Source organism: Squalius cephalus (assembly GCF_949319135.1).
Source record: "Squalius cephalus genome assembly, chromosome: 20".
Lineage (NCBI taxonomy): Eukaryota > Metazoa > Chordata > Actinopteri > Cypriniformes > Leuciscidae > Squalius > Squalius cephalus.
The window spans coordinates 27,697,115-27,716,645 of NC_137141.1; the positions used below are offsets into that span (position 1 = coordinate 27,697,115).

The 19,531-nt window shown below is 37.3% G+C and overlaps 1 protein-coding gene across 2 annotated transcripts in view; it reads left to right on the top strand.

Annotated features, from left to right (window-relative positions):
• Positions 1 to 18,576, top strand: part of mta1 (metastasis associated 1) — a 42,824-nt gene extending 24,248 nt beyond the window's left edge. The window contains exons 5-18 of one of the 2 annotated variants that reach the window (XM_079852963.1): positions 185 to 248; positions 1,933 to 2,050; positions 2,691 to 2,793; positions 3,038 to 3,137; positions 5,139 to 5,327; positions 7,088 to 7,162; positions 7,255 to 7,313; positions 7,429 to 7,556; positions 9,981 to 10,132; positions 10,443 to 10,632; positions 11,791 to 11,880; positions 11,972 to 12,124; positions 15,397 to 15,550; positions 17,489 to 18,576. In XM_079852963.1, the coding sequence (XP_079709089.1) occupies positions 185 to 248; positions 1,933 to 2,050; positions 2,691 to 2,793; positions 3,038 to 3,137; positions 5,139 to 5,327; positions 7,088 to 7,162; positions 7,255 to 7,313; positions 7,429 to 7,556; positions 9,981 to 10,132; positions 10,443 to 10,632; positions 11,791 to 11,880; positions 11,972 to 12,124; positions 15,397 to 15,506 (1,531 nt within the window). In that variant the 3' untranslated portion in view covers positions 15,507 to 15,550; positions 17,489 to 18,576. Of the gene's footprint in view, positions 1 to 184; positions 249 to 1,932; positions 2,051 to 2,690; positions 2,794 to 3,037; positions 3,138 to 5,138; positions 5,328 to 7,087; positions 7,163 to 7,254; positions 7,314 to 7,428; positions 7,557 to 9,980; positions 10,133 to 10,442; positions 10,633 to 11,790; positions 11,881 to 11,971; positions 12,125 to 15,396; positions 15,551 to 17,432 lie in introns of both variants that reach the window. The other variant, XM_079852962.1, reaches the window with a different exon arrangement.
• The last annotated feature ends 955 nt before the right edge of the window (positions 18,577 to 19,531 follow it).

The window sequence follows — 19,531 nt, forward strand, 5'->3', positions numbered from 1 at the left end:
TTGTAACGTTTATTGTTACGATTGTTATGATTACTGTTACAACAATTTCACTATAGTACGAATCTCTGTCCAGCAGCACTGTTAATGAACTGCGCATTAGTAATTGAGATCAGTTTAACGACATATGGGACTGTGAGATTCAGTCCAGCCAGCGTTAAAACTGTGTTATGTGTTGCGTTTTCAGGGGGAAATGCTGTGTTACGCTTCTGAATGAGACGGAAGCCCTCAAGTCCTATTTAGACAGAGAGGTGAGTGTCACAGCACTATGCCAAGGTGTTTGTATGCATGTGCAAAATCTTTAGTTTGCATGTATTTGCTTTTCACTCTTAGTATCTCCGTACACAGTATGTCTTCAAGAGGGAAATGTTTATCTGACGTGTGTGTGTGTGTGTATGGGAGCTAGTTTTGAGTCCCGATCCAAATGAATAATTCAGTGTGTTGACCCAGTATGTTCCTCCTCATATTTAGTAATGAGGAGACTGGAGACTCTGTAAAGCCAGTCCTCTAATATATCAAACACTGGCCTTCACTGGTTCATTTGTCTTTTTTTGTTTATATTAAAAGAGAAAAAAATGCTTTAAATGAGTATGCATGCACATTAGTTTCGTGCGCTGCACTTAATTCCCTTATATATTCACGGTGAAGTCCCTTTTCAAAAGAAGTTTGAAATACCTTATACTTCTGTAAGCGTGTGTTTGGTTACACTTTATTTTAAGGTGCCATTGTTACAGTTAAGTACTGAGTTATATTAAATAACAACATGTACTTACTATAGGGTTAGGAGGATTTGATTTTTTTGGTTACACTTTATTTTAAGGTGTCTCTGTTACAGGGTAATTATACATTTAAGTACAGAGTAATATTAACTACATATACTTACTATAGGATTAGGGTTTGGTTAAGGTTAGTTGCATGTAATTATGCACAATTTATAGTAATTACTATAGTAATTACATGTAACGTGTAACAATAAGTATATGTAACATTTGTAACAAGGACACTGTAAAATAAAGTGTTAAAGAATATATAAATATGTGCTGCGCGCTTTCCTCTCAATAACTACACAAACACACAATAAAACTGACAGCGGTGAGAAAACGGCAGTTAAGAAAGCTTCTGATCATAGCGATGTTTGCACATGCTGTCCAATTCAGCTCTCCAGTAAAGTCACATTACGTTTATTTATATAGCGCTTTATACAATATATTAAGCAACCAGCTTTTTTTTTTCAAACTTGAAAACGCAGTGTCCGTGACTGTTTCAGTTCGAATTTCAAGTTCAATTTCTACTCCTGTGTTTGTTCTTTCTTGCATCTGACCTCGACTGACTGAACAGAAGAAATAAGCCAGAGAAGATTTCCACCCTTAAGGCCTACAAATTACGTAATTGCAATGGTAGTTCAATGGTGTTTACCAGCCAGAGTGAACTCTTCCGGATAGTTTAAGCTGTTCCGATCTGACGAAATTAACTCCAAACGAATTCCGCTTTAGCCTGATTTTGTTTGAAATTCGAATTCGCTTGAAGTATATCAGCTTCTTTATTGTGAGTTGTTCTCTTGGGCTCTGTCCCAGATGGCACACTTCATGTGCACTCTCAGTCTTGTGGACAATGGCCACCGCATGCACATGTCCGTTAAGTCCACAAGTCCCTAGGGTGTTCCATTTGTCATTTTAGGTTTTAGAAGGGTTGCTCGCAAGCAGCCAATTTAAGCGCCCTCGATGCACACTTGAAGCACACTCTGCAGCAGACATCTACCCGACAGTCAAAGTGGCACTACGACTACGTCACGAAAGTGTGAACTCGGAAGAAGACCGCGAGTGTTTGGGTTCCATTTGGGACACAGTGAAGCGCAAATCCAAGCTTTACGTTTATGTACTTTAGTGCAGTAAGTTTTGAGCCTAGACTTTATTAGGGTGTCTCTTGGTTTTGCAGGATGCCTTTTTCTACTCGCTGGTGTACGATCCTCAGCAGAAGACTCTGCTGGCTGATAAGGGAGAGATCAGAGTGGGCAATAAGTACCAGGCGGACATCACTGACCTCCTCAAAGAGGGTAAGATGTCTCTTCACCATATTGAGTTAGACAGCCAGAGCTCTGAGCCCTTCAGATGAGACCACTAACATATTCAACACTATCTCAGCTTGTGTTTATCTTTCTTCATATTAATATTCCACACAAATATGAAGCAGCTCAACTGGTTTCAACATTGTTAATCATAAGAAATTTGAGCAGCAAATCGGAATATTAGAATGATTTCTGAAGGGTCATGTGACACTGAAGACTGGAGTAATGATGCTGAAAATTCAGCTATGCCGTCACAGGAATAAATTACATTTAAGAGTTATATTTCACAATAGTACTGTTTTTATCAAATATATGCAGCCTTGTAAACAAACAAACAAAAAAAACTGCATTATTAATCTACTAAACTTTTGACTGGTAGTGTATATTTAATAATATATTTTTGGGGGGATACAGAGTAGTGTAGTGGTGTTTAGTGTGTTGGTTTGATAGATAAAATGCTTTGTTTTATGGTACACAAAAGGAAAAACTGTGGAAAATAAAATTGTAAGAACTAAATTGAGTTCACATTAGATGAATGTTGGCTTCAGGAAGAAGATGAAGCAAAAGTCTCTTTTCAAAGCAGTATGCGTTCTGTAGTGAATGTGATCTGTGGCTGTTGGTTTGCCAGGAGAGAATGATGGTCGAGAGCTTGAGAAACTGGAGGAGAAGGTGTGGGATCCCAGCAGCCCCCTCATCGAGAAACAGATCGACCAGTTCCTCGTCGTGGCTCGGTAAGATTCTGCAGCGTGAACGGTTTTGCTCTATTTTTCGTGCGCCAATCTGTTGTGAACAGAACACCGAGTTTAAAAGACCATAAACAACAAAACCTCAACTATGAAATTCTGAAGATGCCTCCAAAATAATGTTTCATTTTGTTATTTCAAACTGCATGTTTTGCTCAGTTCACTCCCTCATTCTCTTTCACATTTTTTTCCCTCTTTTTCTCAAACTTCCCCAACCCCCCCTCCCCTGCAGGTCTGTGGGTACGTTTGCGCGGGCTCTAGACTGCAGCAGTTCAGTTCGGCAGCCCAGTCTTCACATGAGCGCTGCGGCAGCCTCCAGAGACATCACACTGGTACGGCACATCTCATGTTCTCACTCTCGCGCACTCCACACACAGCCGGAACACTTCACACTTTAGTTAAGCTCAGCAGGTTCATACTAATTAAAGGCAGACATTTCCAAAAAAAAAAAAAAAAAACATTTTTGAGTCACTTGTCCAATTTTTAAACTCGTTGTAAATGCTAATGGAATATTTTATTTCTTGTATTTATAGTCAATGAATCATCTTAAAGTGTATTATGGCCAGATAATAGTAGTTATAATGTTATTTCTACTGTTATTATCATTAAAATGACTCCTGTCATGGTTGAGTAGAGGTATAATAAATGACTCATTCAAAAATACATAATCCTGAAAGCCTCAATGATGCTTTTTCATCATATTTTCATCAGTTTTTTTTTAGTATGCTCCTCTTTCCAAATCTCATCTCGTTATTTAGCTTTGTCTGGTAAGCTGTAGGGATACACTACGATTTCAGCCACAAAAACTTTCAGCTATAAATGCCATAAAATATCATGTTTGTTTTTTGTCTGAAAGAGAAGATAGCCTGCAAATTTGAACTGAAACGGTTAACATCTGATTACAGAAGCAATGAAGTGAAGCACTGTGCACATGAAAAGATCCAGGTTTAGTTTTAATGTGACTGCTAAAGGATGATATATTGATGGAAAAGAGATTGCGTTTACAGAATATATTGTTTTTTGAGACACACAGACCTCTCTGTATATGCTGTGAGAGTTTAATGGATAAATCCAGTGAGATATGTGCAACTGCCCAACAATCTATGGAAGCAAATTGCAGTCAAATGCAATTCACAGTTCAGTTTGTATTCACTTTTTATTTTATTTGCACATTAATAATGCTTTTCTCATGCTTGCATAGGTAGCCTTACTTGTTTGCCCATGCACTAGAGAGTGAAAGGCCATTTAATCCAGCATCTTGTGTGATACATAAAAACATAGAAATGGAAAAAAAGCCTTTTATCCCTTTTAATTAGAAAGGAACATAAGAGCCAGTTCTTCTTTTAAGGACGGTTGTTTATATCAGCCAAAAGTTTATTCAAGCTTGTTCTGCACATCATAATGGTCAACAAAAGCATCAACTCAGTTTGTAGTAGTTTGTTTACAGTCAAAATTGCATTAAACAACACAGACTGAATAATTGTAACTCTTAGGTTTGTTCAATATTTTTCAAAGTTGTTTGCATTGACATTTTATTCCATTGACACCAATTATTATATTATATTATATTATATTATATTATATTATATTATATTATATTATATTATATTATATTATATTATATTATATTATATTATTAATTAAATGTATACTTATTCAAAACAAAGGCTACTTTAAAATGATCAGTTTTGGTTTCACCTTCTGTGTCAGTGTCTATAATTTTCAGTTTCAATTTTGCTTAAATGTAAAGTGTGTCAAAGTGCGCCAAACATAATTGAAAAAATAAGGACTATTACAAACTGGTTTCGCAAACACTTTGCCATTGGTCAGTCGAACAGATAGCCCTACCCCAAACTCACTCAGACTCATGTAAGGATGCTCAAACGAACTCCATAATTTGGGTGGCAAAATGTGATTAGAATTTAAAGTGCACAGTGATAATCACGATTAGATCAAATAATCTCCACCAGGCGATTATGTAATAATTGCGACAGGCCTGTTGCCAGCTCTGTTCAGTCTCTGCCTATAGGCTGTGCGAGAAGAGCAGCAGAACAGGGTATTCGCTCTCCTGCCACCCAACTTTGCCCGTTGTGTACAAAACATGAAGGAAAGGCGCCAGAGGGCAACATCCCCATGCATAAACACACACTCTCGTGCTGCCCACACAATTCCTCTTCGTCTAGTATCAGTGTTGTGTTGTTCCCAGGGTTGAGCAATTCGGATTTTAGAGTTGCTTGTCAACACACTGCTAAAACAATGGCGTGTTTGGTGACGTATATTGGATTTGAGCCAACAATTATCGTGTTTTCTTATCTCAAATGCTTTATCTTCAGTTTCACGCCATGGACACGTTGCATAAGAATGGCTACGACATGACACGGGCCATCGCGGCGCTGGTACCCCAGGGTGGGCCGGTGCTCTGCAGGGATGAAATGGAGGAATGGAGCGCATCTGAAGCCAACTTGTTCGAGGAAGCGCTCGAGAAATACGGCAAAGACTTCACTGACATCCAGCAAGACTTTGTAAGTTCCTCCCAAGCAGTATTTACACAAGCAGAAGAGTGATCAAATTGAATTCCTATATTTTGTGCTACAGAATAGTGTGGCTTTAGAAAGATCTGAGCAGCATATGCTAAGATAATTGTGGCAGTAATGACTGATAAACTGCCTTTGTTCAGGGGACACTGAGTGTGCCAAGTGCATGTTTAACTCTGCCACCTGGTGGTTGATGGTTGTATGTGCAGTGCTGAATGTTTTAGCGCTGGGCTTCCATCAGAAATGTCTACTTAGAGAAACAGGGAGGAGCCTGTCATGGAAAATGGGCACACCCTAAAGAAGTGAACCAGCTTATTCAGGGACACAAAGGATGGGAAATGGAGCTGGATTTCTGTTTGCCATAATGACCATATTTGCTCTAATAAGAGCAAGAAAGATTCCTTAAAGGGATATTCACACTAAAATGAAAACTCAGTCATAATTTACTCGCATGTTTGGTGTTTTTTTTTCTTTTTCTGTTTGATATTTTAAATTAATTTCCTGCAACAACAGTTTTCAAAGTGGCAAAAACACCCCAACAAGTTCATATGACTCATTTTCAAATCTTCTAAAGCCATAAGAAAACTTTGTATATGAAACATCATAATCTAAACCTGCATTGAGCTGCACCTCAAGAGCCGCTGCAACTGGATTAGTCAGTGATTTGGACTAATCCAATTAGTGAAACTGACTCGGTGATCTAGTCATGGTGTATTCCAGTCGTTCGTTCATACTTTTTTCCCTAAGAGCACACACACTCCTAAACTGAGACATTTAGAAGCACTTTTGGGGTGCAATGCAAATGTATCAAAATGTATCTGCCCAAACAGAAGCAACAAGAGTTCATCATGTAATACCTGATAACCAATATAATACCAATAATAACATATATATATGAGACTTTTAATTATAAAAAAGGCTGAAATTCACTGGGACTCTTATTTTGAAATGCTTATGCTTTTTTCCCCCTTTTAAAAAGATAAGGGAAAGGGAGATAAAATGTGCACTCTTACAACCATCTCCAACATATTACAATATAAACACCATAAAGTCAACATTGTCATAATTCCTCAACAGTAGATCATAAGCAGTCTATTGGCAATGTAAACAGCTCTAAAACCTGTTGAGTGCACAACAGGGCCTCGTTTTTACTTTGAAACCTGCAGTTGTCATACTTATACTTAAATCATATCCTTTTGAGGTTTCTTGTTTTCCTAGCCCTAAATTGAAGACCTCTTAAAATGATAATTAACACGTTTGTTATATCATTTAGGATATTCAAGACATTTTATTCGCACTCATGCTCCTAAATACATTTTACAGTTCGCACACATCTTTTTAATAGCAAATGCGAATGAAACACTTGCACTGTTGATCAATGTTTATATGTGAATAAAAGGCTAAATTAAATTTGTTCATTATATAAATTGATTTGAGTCTCTTCAGAAGACTTTTGATTAAATCATTTGATTCATATGGATAACTTACAATGTCTTTAAGTGCATTTTGAAGCGTCAAAGTTTAGATTTGCATGGAGGGACAGAAAACTCTCAGATTTGATTAAAAATATATGTTTTTGTTTCGAAGATGAACAAATGTCTTAGGAGTTTGGAAAGACATGAGGGTAAATAATGACTATTTCATTTTTTTGATTGAACAAATATGGGGTTAAATGTAAAAAACAGCCATTTTGTTTTTGATATTAGTGAATTATACATTCTAAATGACCTTTTTATTTATTATTACAGCTTCCTTGGAAGTCTCTAACCAGCATCATAGAGTATTACTACATGTGGAAGACCACAGACAGATACGTCCAGCAGGTAATACAACACGGCTGTCTCAAGTCTCTGTGTGCAGGTAGACAACCTAGATAGTTTTCACACTGAGACTAACTGGTTCTTGTTTCATGCAGAAACGATTAAAAGCAGCTGAAGCTGAGAGCAAGTTAAAGCAGGTTTACATCCCAAACTAGTGAGTACTTCAACGAGTCAAGGTTCAACCCTGGATTTCATTTCACCATAAGCTTTGAGTGCTTGCACTTTGACCAGATGAAATCCAGTAACCCTTGTTTGCTTTTTTCCTACAGTAACAAGCCCAACCCTAACCAATTAAACATGAACAGTGTGAAACCAGGGCTGGTGAATGGAGCAGGGGCTCTTCCAGGAGCACCAGGCCAGCCCGTGGGATTGGGTCGCGCGTGCGAGAGCTGCTACAGTGAGTATTTGACCTGCTGTCAAGTACTTGAAATGTTAAAGGTGACATTAAACTGGAATATGAAAATGCATTTGTACGTCCAAAAAAATGGTGCACTTCCCCTTTGTAGAGCACATTCTACAGTTTTGCAACATCCCCCCCCCCCCCCCCCCCCCGTAATGTTAGTAAAAGGGATAGATTAACCAAAAATGTAAGACTTTCGTTCATCCTCGGAACACAAAAATATTTTTGATGAAATCTGAGAGCTTTCTGTCCCTACATTGACAACTATGCAATTCCATATGAATTGATCGGTTTAGTCCAAAATTTCTGAAGAGACTCGATTGTTTTTATATGATGAACAGATTTAATTTAGGCTTTTATTCATCATATAAAGCAATCATGTCATTTCTGAAAATTTGGACTAAACCGCTCAATTCATATGGATTAGTTTTACGATCTCTTTATGAACTTTTTGAAGCGTCAAAGTGGTAGTTGCGTAGCTGTCAATGGAGGGGCAGAATGCTCTCAGATTTCATCAAAAACATCTTCATTTGTGTTCTGAAGAAGAACGAAAGTCTTACGGGTTTGGATTTTTTTTATTTTTATGGGTGATCTATCCCTTTAAGGTTACTCGCATCAAAAACTACAGTTGTAGTTTTCCCTGACATAGAATTAAACATGCATTTCCACATCAGTGTTATTGTTGCTAATTATTAAAATATGTAATATGAAGATCCAAGTTAAAAAGAGAAACACGTTTTTCTGCCAATACATGTGGCTGTATTGTGTTAAAAGCTGAAATCAATAAATAATAATCTAGCATGGGTCTTTGGCTTTTCTGGATGTCTGAACAATCATTTTAAGAGTAAGGTTAGCATCCTCCACCCCTGCCCTCTCTAAATGCAAACTGCAAAGGATCAGAACTATCTTTGACCTGCTGTAGAATTTCTCCCTTAAGTGCTTTCTCAAAACACTTCAGAACTATTGAAGTAAGAGCTACCGACCCAAAAACATGAAGTTCCTTTGTAGCCCTAGTCTTAGCTACAGGAACTATAATAGATTTTTTTATTTTTTTTATTTCAGGGACTCTTTGCAATTTAAGGGATTGAGAAAAGATATAATCAATATCAATGTTGCAATATTGGGAGACCATGAATGTGTACATGCATCATGACAAAAGTTTAAGCCTTGCCAATTTAAGTATTTAAGTGCAAGAACACGCGAAAGGGAACCCAATTTGTTACTTCCCAGTATGAGAAGCTTTCTGTGCACAAACATCCGAAGCGCGCGCCTAGAAATCCGCATCTCAGACAGCATGAATACTAAATTGAGCTCTCTTTCACTTCTTGAACTTGAACAGGCATTTTCGAGCGAAATCATTTAAAAATTCCCATCTTGGCAAGTATCCTCATAAACATAGTAAATTATGTCTTAAGTGAATGTAAACAGTTGAGAAAGAGTATACTGAATCTGTGCATTAGCTCTTAAAGTGACAGCAGTCTAATATTCCTGCTGCTGGCTTTTGTTGTTTTGATTAACATTTAGACTGTATAACTTTTGTAACTTTAATAAAGAAATAATGTTTAATGATTAATGTTAATGTTTCATGGCTGGTAAAAAATATTTATGGTCAGTAAATTTTCTTAAGTCATTAAGAAAAATCTTTAACTGTTTTGTTCTGAATAATGAAATCTGTACAGAAGGACACATAATCACACACCACTTATTCATATTTTCTGAAATATTTTCTGTAATGGGCAACCTAGCATTTTGTGACATTCTGTTTTTGGTCTTTGATTGCGTTCATATTGCAGTCAAACCACGCCAGAGTTCGTTTGGAAGCGGACCGAACCCCCCTGAAAAGGCGGGTCGTCTCGGCCCGCTTGTTTGGTGCGCACCAGGGTTCAATGGCAGCGATCACACATATTCAAATGAACCGCACTAACAGAGCAATCGCACCAGAGTTTGTTTTAATTGAACCAAATCCAACAAAGCCTGAACACACCCTAAAACTCAAACTAAAAGGAGAAATGTAGCTTTGGCAACTAACTGAAACTACTAAAATAAATAAAAATAAATTATAGCTAAGTCGAAAGATTAAAATAATTATAATAATACTGACAAAAAGCACATAAAAATACTAAAATTTAAATGTAAACTATAATAGTACATATAAATAATACAAAAGTAATACTGTTCTACATGTAAATGAAATCTGTTATGATTGGTTAATATGAAATAAGCAAGTCATAAGTAATGATGCCCCCTGCATGTGCAGACTGAATACTACAATAAAGAGGATCTTTTTTAAATGAATAAGTAAAAAAGCTAGTTTTCCATTATGTGTTTGCTTTAATATGAGTTCAGGTCAAAGGTTAAACTACAGTGAGTAGAGCAGAGTCGTGTTGGATGGAGCTTTATGTGTTTTGTTTTTGTGTGCAGCCACTAGCTCGTATCAGTGGTACTCATGGGGGCCGCCCAACATGCAGTGCCGACTGTGTGCCTCCTGCTGGACTTACTGGAAAAAATACGGAGGGCTGAAGATGCCAACCAGACTGGATGGAGAGAGGCCCGGACCCAACCGCAACAACATGGTGGGTGTGAAGTGGATTCTCTCCAAACATGCTCCACAGGGCTCAGAGTCAATTCTTCACATGAAATTCTCTTTCTCTCCCCACGAGTCGGTTTTATTTAGTCTGTTTCTTCTTTTACTGTGCAATTCTGTTTTATTATGCCTCTTTGTGACTGTTAAATGAATGCCCTCCCTGAAGGAGTGAATAAGCAAAACTTTGTCTTTCATTTATGTTTAAAAGTGGAATTTGTTCACTTCAACAGATTTAAAATGCAATATTTAGATTTAACTGTCACCCAGGACTTGACTTTCATCTCGCTGTCTGTGTTCAGAGTCCTCACGGTCTGCCTGTGAGACACAGCGGAAGCCCAAAGTTTGCCGTTAAGACCAGACAGGCTTTCTTCCTGCACACGTCTCAGGTGACGAAAGCGGCTCGACGCGTCTGCCAGGACCTGTTGAGATCCAGATACTTGGCTAGACACCCGTACATACCTGTCAACACTGCCGCTATCAAAGCCGAGTGTGAGTATTTGCTGTCATACATGACTGTGCTACTTCAAGTTTGAATTGCTCTGATGATATTTATTATTATGGAATTCATCTATGAATTGTGGAGTGATTTAATGTGTTTTTTTATATAATAAATTGTGGGTTACTGACAAATAAGATTTGTCAGGGAAAGAATGGGATTTAGCTTAAAACACATGCGCCAAGTTCTTAGAGAAATGTACGTTTTGTATTTTTGTGTTGGTTTCTTTTTATTTTCAAGAAAAGTTTACATTTAATGGCCATCAAGTAAAAAGTAATAGCTTAAAAATAAGGGTAACACTTTACAATAAGGTTTCATTAGTTAACATTACTTAACTACTTTAGTTAACATGAACTAAGAATCAACAATACTTCTACAGCATTTATTAATCTTAATGCTAATTTTAATATTTACTAATACATTATTAAAATCAACAAAAGTTGTATTTGTTAACATTAGCACTGTGAACTAACATGAACTAACGATGAATGACTGTACTTTATTAACTAATATCAAGAAAGATTAATACATATTGTAACAAATGTATTGCTCATTGTTAGATCATGCTAGTTAATGCATTAACTAATGTAAACAAATGAAACCTTATTGTAGTGTGACCAAAATCTTAATCATTATTTTCAAAAACATTTTAATGATATTTTTCAAGGTAAAAAGTATTTTTTACAGATGTTTAATTAATAAATATGGTCAAGTTGATTTGGGAGGTTATACAATGGCATCTTACAGCCTGAACTTTGTCATGAAAAGATCAAATGATCTGATATAATAAGTGAAATTAACACAGTCCTTAGGGTTCGCAGTGTTTCTTCTTTTTTCTGCGTGTTTCTGCATGTTGGCTGCACCATGTGACTGATTTGGTGGACTAATGTTTTTCAAATATTAATTTTCCAATATTAATAATACATTTTTACAACTTTTAACAAAGAAATTCTTATAAAATAATTGTTTTGCCTTTTATACCCCCCCCCCCCCCAAAAAAAAAACATCAAAAGATGATGAAAAGCATGTTTGTTGTTTGAGGTGTTTTCACCTTTTTACTGTATTACCATGTAAGTTTTAACCTAATTAGAACATAACATTTTAATGCTGTTTCTTCATTTTTTAAATATATATTTTTTTACATATTTCAGGTGCTGTGCGGTTGCCAGATTTGTCCAAAAAGCCTGCACCTCTAAAGCAAACAGTTAGGAAGCCTTTGGAGTCAGTGGTTAGATATCTGGGTGAGTGAAGCTTGTCTTGTCTTCAAAAACTTTTACATTTGTTTTATAAAGCAAACCCATTTTAACCATGTTTTATCCAAACATGTTCCAGAGGCCCACCCTTGCCCACCCAAACCAGATCCTCCACGAGGACCCACCATTTCCATGGGCAGCCTGACGCCCATCAAATCCACCCCCATCCTCAACAACGGCTCCCCAACCATCCTGGGCAAACGCTCTTACGAGCAGCACAACGGCTTGGACGGTAAGCTCGGGTTGTGTGTGCAAGACGCTCTTTCTGTGCTGCCCACACAACACACTCTCCTCCTACTCTTCTTGCCATGCCTCATTCACTTGTCTTAAACTCTCCCACTCTTTTCTCCACCAACCCCCATACAGGAAAATACACACACACGCGCTACTTTAATCTCTGAATGGCTTTCAGGGTTGTCATGGTAACGGATCAGCCGTGACTCACATGGATCATTAGTCCTGCGGGAGATCAGACCCCAAAAACACGGAGTAAAGGCACTGTAAATGTCGATTCAAAAGGAGGGCTTCCCGAACACGTGGCACGGGTTTTAGGAACACTTATGTATGCTCCCCTGTCACATTGTGCTTCATTACCCTCTTGTCTCTATGAAGGGTTTGGAGAGAAACCAATGTTCAGCGGTTATATAAATTCCTGATGAGCTTGGCACCATTCTGTCCGAAGCAGCGAATCCGTTTTTTTCACCCCATACTGATTTTTCAGATAGCTTTTACATTTGGGGTCTTTATGCACGTATTGTTACAGTTGGTGTTATGTGATTTGTGATAAATGGCTCGTTTCCATGTTGCCGTCCTCAAACCTGGTCCTTTGTCATGTGAGCCGCATGTATTATGTAAAGGATGGGGTTAGCAGAAGAGTGCCTGTAGTACCTCTTAGAACCAATAGGGTGACATGACCCTTCATGAAACTAGAATGTAGCAGTGACTGGAGTCTCAAAGACAGTAGCTTTTTCATTTCTTTTCTCTCTTTTTTCCCCCAAAACCTAGTAAGCTGCCTTGATACTCTTCAAAAGTAACATCCTAACTAAAATTGAATCTCATAAGTGACTGATTTGGAGTGCTGATCATAAGCAGCAGCTCCGTGCGCCACATAAAAAGCTTTCTTTATGTGAAGATCACTCAACTCAACCAGTTTATATTACATTACATTCATTTTGAAATTAGATGCAAATACTTTTTACCAACATGTATAGAGGGTTTTTTAGCGCCTCTTATCACAATTAATATTTACAAATGCACACAATATGTAATATATAATACAAATAGATGTACATATTATAGATTATAAACATTTTTATTTATGTAAATATTTCTTTTGAACATTATTTGTAGATACTTTTTACCAACAAGTATAGAGGGATTTATGACCTCTCTTATCACAATTAATATTTACATATGCACACAATATTTAATATTCAGAACACAATACAAACATGTACAGTATATATTTCATTTCTATGTAAATACATTTTATATTAATGTATTTATATTTGACAATTATTTGCAGATACTATTTACTAATACTATTTAAGATGTATAGAGGGATTTATCACTTCATATTATATTATATTATATTATATTATATTATATTTATTTGGACTATTAGCTGCAAATACTTTTTACCAATATGTATAGAGGGATTTATTCCTTCTCTTATCACAGTTAACATTTACAAATGTACACAATAATTAATATACAGTACACAATACAAATATATGTACACATATACAGTATATATGTATATATATATTTAATTTATATATTTAATTTTATTTTTATACATTATTTAATTTATGTAATTAATTTATGTATTAATTTATTTATTTTGACATTTAGCTGCAAATACTTCTTTACCAACATACACTGCTCAAAAAAATTAAAGGAACACTTTGAAAACACATCAGATCTCAATGGGGAAAAATATCATGCTGGATATCTATACTAATATGGACTGGGTAATGTGTTATGAACGAAAGGATGCCACATCGTTTGATGGAAATGAAAATGATCAACCTACAGAGGATTGAATTCAAAGACACCCCGGAAATCTAAGTGAAAAAATTATGCAGCAGGCTTGTCAATTTTGCTGAAATTTCATTGCAGCAACTCAGAATGGTACTCAGTAGTTTGTATGGCCCCCACGTGCTTGTATGCATGCCTGACAACGTCGGGGCATGCTCCTAATGAGACGACGGATGGTGTCCTGGGGTATTTCCTCCCAGATCTGGACCAGCACATCACTGAGCTCCTGGACAGTCTGAGGTGCAACCAGGTGATGTCAGATGGACCGAAACACAATGTCCCAGAGGTGTTCTATTGGACGTAGGTCAGGTGAGCGTGGTGGCCCTTCAATGGTATCATTCCTTCATCCTCCAGGAACTGCCTGCATGCTCTCGCCACATGAGGCCGGGCATTGTTGTGCACCAGGAGGAACCCAGGACCCACTGCACCAGCATAGGGTCTGACAATAGATCCAAGGATTTCATCCCGATACCTAATGGCAGTCAGGGTGCCATTGTCTAGCCTGCAGAGGTCTGTGCGTCCCTCCATGGATATGCCTCCCCAGACCATCACTGACCCACCACCAAACCAGTCATGCTGAACGATGTTACAGGCAGCATAACATTCTCCACGGCTTCTCCAGACCCTTTCCTGTCTGTCACGTGCTCAGGGTGAACCTGCTCTCATTTGTGAAAACCACAGGGCACCAGTGGCGGACCTGCCAATTCTGGTGTTCAATGGGAAATGCCAATCGAGCTCCCTGGTGCTGGGCAGTGAGCACAGGGCCCACTAGAGGACGTCGGGCCCTCAGGCCACCCTCATGAAGTCTGTTTCTGATTGTTTGGTCAGAGACATTCACACCAGTGGCCTGCTGGAGGTCATTTTGTAGGGCTCTGGCAGTGCTCATCATGTTCCTCCTCGCACAAAGGAGCAGATACCGGTCCTGCTGAAGGGTTAAGGACCTTCTACGGCCCTGTCCAGCACTCCTAGAGTAGCTGTCTGTCTTCCTGGAATCTCCTCCATGCTCTTGAGACTGTGCTGGGAGACACAGCAAACCTTCTGGCAATGGCACGTATTGATGAGCCATCCTGAAGGAGCTGGACTGCCTGCGCAACCTCTGTAGGGTCCAGGTATCGCCTCATTCTACCAGTAGTGACACTGACCCTAGCCAAATGCAAAACTGGTGAAAAACAGTCAAAAAAGATGAGTAGGGAAAAAATGTCAGTGGCCTCCACCTGTAAAACCATTCCTGTTTTGGGGGTTGTCTCACTGTTGCCCATCTAGTGCACCTGCTGTTAATGTCATTAACACTAAAGCAGCTGAAACTGATTACCAACCCCCTCTGTTACTTAACTGACCAGATCAATATCCCAGGAGTTTAACTGACTTGATGCTATTCTCTGATTAAAAAGTGTTCCCTTTATTTTTTTGAGCAGTGTATATAGATGGACTGATCTCCTCTCTTTCTCTCTTTATGTGTGTCAGGGCCCAAACCCAAAGTTCTGGCTCCACAATGGGAAATAATGGCCAAGAGGGTGTCTGAACAAAGCCGTACTCCCTCTGGCCTGCAGGATGAGGTTCACGAACTGGACTGACCTCTACTTTGACGACTGTCTGCTATTGTTGACCAGATGAGCAGGTACGGGTCTCCTGACTAGGACTGTAACTAACTATTATTTTGGTAATTGAGTAATTGGTCGATTATTTCAACGATTAATCGAGTAATCGGATACATTTTATGTGGTAATAAAAATAGACCTAAGCGAACCTTTAGTGAACCTAGCCTTTAAACTTTAAACTAGGGTTTAAACTTTTATTTTGAAAACAGGTATTTAGAAACACATTGATGTATTCTCCTGTGTTGGCATAGTGATTTACTTTTATAAGTGACTTGGCGCACGTGCGTTCCCAGATGAATATAATGAGCAACCCAAACTCACAGCATATGCAGAGATGGAGTTTGTTAATTGAGCTGCTGAGATGCGCTCCATGCATGTAAATTATAACAGTGCTACACTTCGCTGGGGTCAGACTATATACGTGTTACCAAACGCACGTTATTGGAAACCCAAACTCACAGCATATGCAGAGACTGAGTTCATGTAGAGCAGCATTTACTGTGAACGGAGCTGCTTTGAGAAACACAACCTGCACGCATTTAAATAAAGTGTCACAATTCACTCTGAAACCTGCAGCGCATATACTTTGTGATTTCACAGTAGCACTATGCTATATTATGATTTTTAAGTAGGGCTGTCAAACGATTAATCGCGATTAATCGCATCCAAAATAAAAGTTTGTTTTTACATAATACATGTGTGTGTACGGAGTATAATTATTTTCTATATATAAATACACACACATGCATATATTTAAGAAAATGTGTTATTTATATATAAAATATTTAGATATAATATAAATTATATATAATATAAATATATATACACAGTATATACATGCAAATATTTCTTAAATATATACATGCATGTGTGTGTATTTATATATAGAAAATAATTATACACCGTACACACACATGTATTATGTAAAAACAAACTTTTATTTTGGATGCGATTAATCGCGATTAATCGTTTGACAGCCCTATTTTTAAGTGGTTGAAATATATTGTGCAGCCTTATAAAACGATCTAATAATAAAGTTCATGGATTCTCGTACTTGAAATGCGCCACTTCAGTTGCGACACAGTTAATCGAATTTATATGCATTTTTTTTCCACAGGTAAATTTGTAGGTCATTGCAATAATTAATAAAAGCCCTTCCATCACATTTACAAATATAAAATATGGTTATACACTACCTTTCAAAAGTTTGAGGTCAGTATAATTTTTAAAATAAATAAATGAATACTTTCTATTCTGCAAGGAAGTATTAAATTGATTAAAAGTGAAAGTAAAAACATTTATAATGCTACAAAAGATTTATATTTCAAATAAATGCTGTCCTTTTGAACTCTTTATTTATCAAAGAATCCTGAATGTTTTTTTTTATCATGGTTTCCACAAACATAAACCTCACAACTGTTTTTAACATTGATGATAAAAAGAAATGCTTCTTCAGCAGCAAATAAGCTAATCAGAATGATTTTTGAGGGATCATGTGAAACTGAAGACTGGAGTAATGATGCTGAAAATTCAGCTTTGCCATCATGGGAATAAATTGCATTTTAAAAAATGTATAGAAAAGTTCTTTTAAAATTACAATAATATTTTGCAGTATTGCCGGTTTTCTGCGTATTTTATCAAATAAATGCAGCCTTGGTGAGCATGAGACATCTTTCAAAAACATTCAAAAATCTTACCAACTTCAAATTTCTGAATGGTAGTGTTTATATTTCTTATATTTTAAAATCCTCAAGAATATTAGTCTTTCTGACCCATACTTAGTCTTTTTTTTAATCATGTATCCCTTTCAACTAGGGCTATTTAGTGTGTCATTTTTAGTGTGCAATTTATTTGTTTAAGATACTGAATATTGAACTATTTTTTTTATTTTATTCTCAATAGGTGTCTTGCGTTGTACTACAGACTCTGACAGCATCTCTATAACACTCGATTTCCAGGTGACTCGAGAGATTTTTTTTTTCAACTCTCAGTGACGGGCGGACCTAAGAAAGGATCTGCGGTCAGAATGTCCTGTCCAAGCGACCCATTTTTACAGCTGAAGCCATTGAAAAGACTGCAAAGCCCTGACGTCTCCATGGGTCCTCTAACAGCCTGTGGCCAATCACAGGACTGACCTGATTGTACAGGACTGATTATTATTATTATTATTTACCATCAGCTGTTACTTCTGTCATTGTAATTATTATTATAATTATTACAATTATTATTAATGTTCTTTTTTATGAAGTATAACCATTTTCTTTTTAATGATCTGAGAAAATGTAAGAATCTTGAACGTTTCTTGCAACGGCTTGCTCCCAATCCATAATGTAAAGGTGGGACGAACTGTCATTTTTGTCTCTTGCGTTGTTTTGTAACATGTCAGCTCCGCGTTGACGTGAAGGACTATATGACTTCTGTTTCTCTTCGTTTGGATGCTTGTATTCTCTGGTTCTGTTAGCCCGTCCTGCCACAGCAGTTTAAATTATTCAGAAAGACAACGAAACGTTCTTTTTCTACCTTTTTCACGAGTATTGCAACTGCTTCTATATGTAATTTCTCTTTTGTGAATATGTAAATGAAAACAGGTGGAAGGCATTATTGTACAGTTGTGCATTTTGGGCCTTTGGCAGTTATCAAAGCTTGTTGTAATGGATTTGCCATGCACAGCGTATTCTCTGAATTGTCATTTTGTAAGGAAACCTTCCTAGGCCTCTCCTGCATATACGGAGAGGTGATGGGAAATCTGAAAAGGTACTTCCCCATTAATACAATCATGCACCTTCTTAAGAATGAGCCTGAATGAGAGTGTGGTGTTCAAGTTTTTCCCTCGCATTTGCACACAGCATTCAAAAACTAGACCAGGGATATGTGATACAACCCAGTTTACTCTGCAGTTGGCTTATCAAATATTGATATCTTTAGGCCAACGCAGAGCATCTCAAACTCAACACACATTTTTCTTTTTTAAAGGAGTGCTAAAATGACAAGGCTTTATACACATACAACCGACCGAACTTGTAAACACTGTCAACTTGGAAAATCTAAAAAAAAAAAAAAGATGTATAACTGCAACCAAAGACAGTGAGTTAACTGGTATCAAAAGGTTATTGATAGGATGTAGGCTAACTGGGGAGTGATATGTTTTTATAGACGTGTTTTCATGAGCTACCATCATATCTAAAGCAGAATAGGTTGTAGAATATCATTGAATTCCTTCCAAAACGGATGTTAAATAAGTCACATGGGATGAAAAAAAGAGACACTAGTTGTTATACAACAGATATCAGGCCAACAATATTTTTATTTAGTTATTAAAGGGATTTTTGACCCCAAAATAAAAATGCTGTCATTTGGGGCAGGGGTCAACCTGTCACTCACATGAGATCACAGAGATTGCAGGAACGCTCCAAACAATCCTTGGACAAAATCAAGCCCAGTCCTGCTTTTTTTTTCCCCCCTCTTGTTTTAGAAGCCATTTCACTTGGATATATGTCACAATAAGGAAGAAAAGACTTCAGTTTCATGCTGACTTTAAAGTGAAGTTATTTTTTTCTATAAGGGATAGAAAACAGGGTTTTATGTTTATAGCAGTAAAATCCAACTAAATCCAGGATTTGAATATTGGACACCTTGTAATTAATGTTTTAATTAAACCTAATTGTGATATTGCCTTGCATTTTTAATTTTAAGTGATTTGTGTTTTATTACATTACTGGCACATACTCAAGCACTGCCTAAATGGTGTACGGTTGTTGGACTCCTCCGTTTGAAGCCCCTGGGCACTGGCCCTATTGGCCTTAATCTATTCTTATACTCCAGGGTCCAGTTGCATAAACATAACTGCTAAGTTAAGACTGTGGCTGCAGCCGAAAACTTAAAACGTTGCCTTTGGAGGACCCATTCCAAGGTAGGAAGCCATCAAGGCACCTTCGTATGCAATCACTTCCTGTCTCCTGAGATACCTTCACCTGATCGATTTTTGAAGGCAGCATAGATGT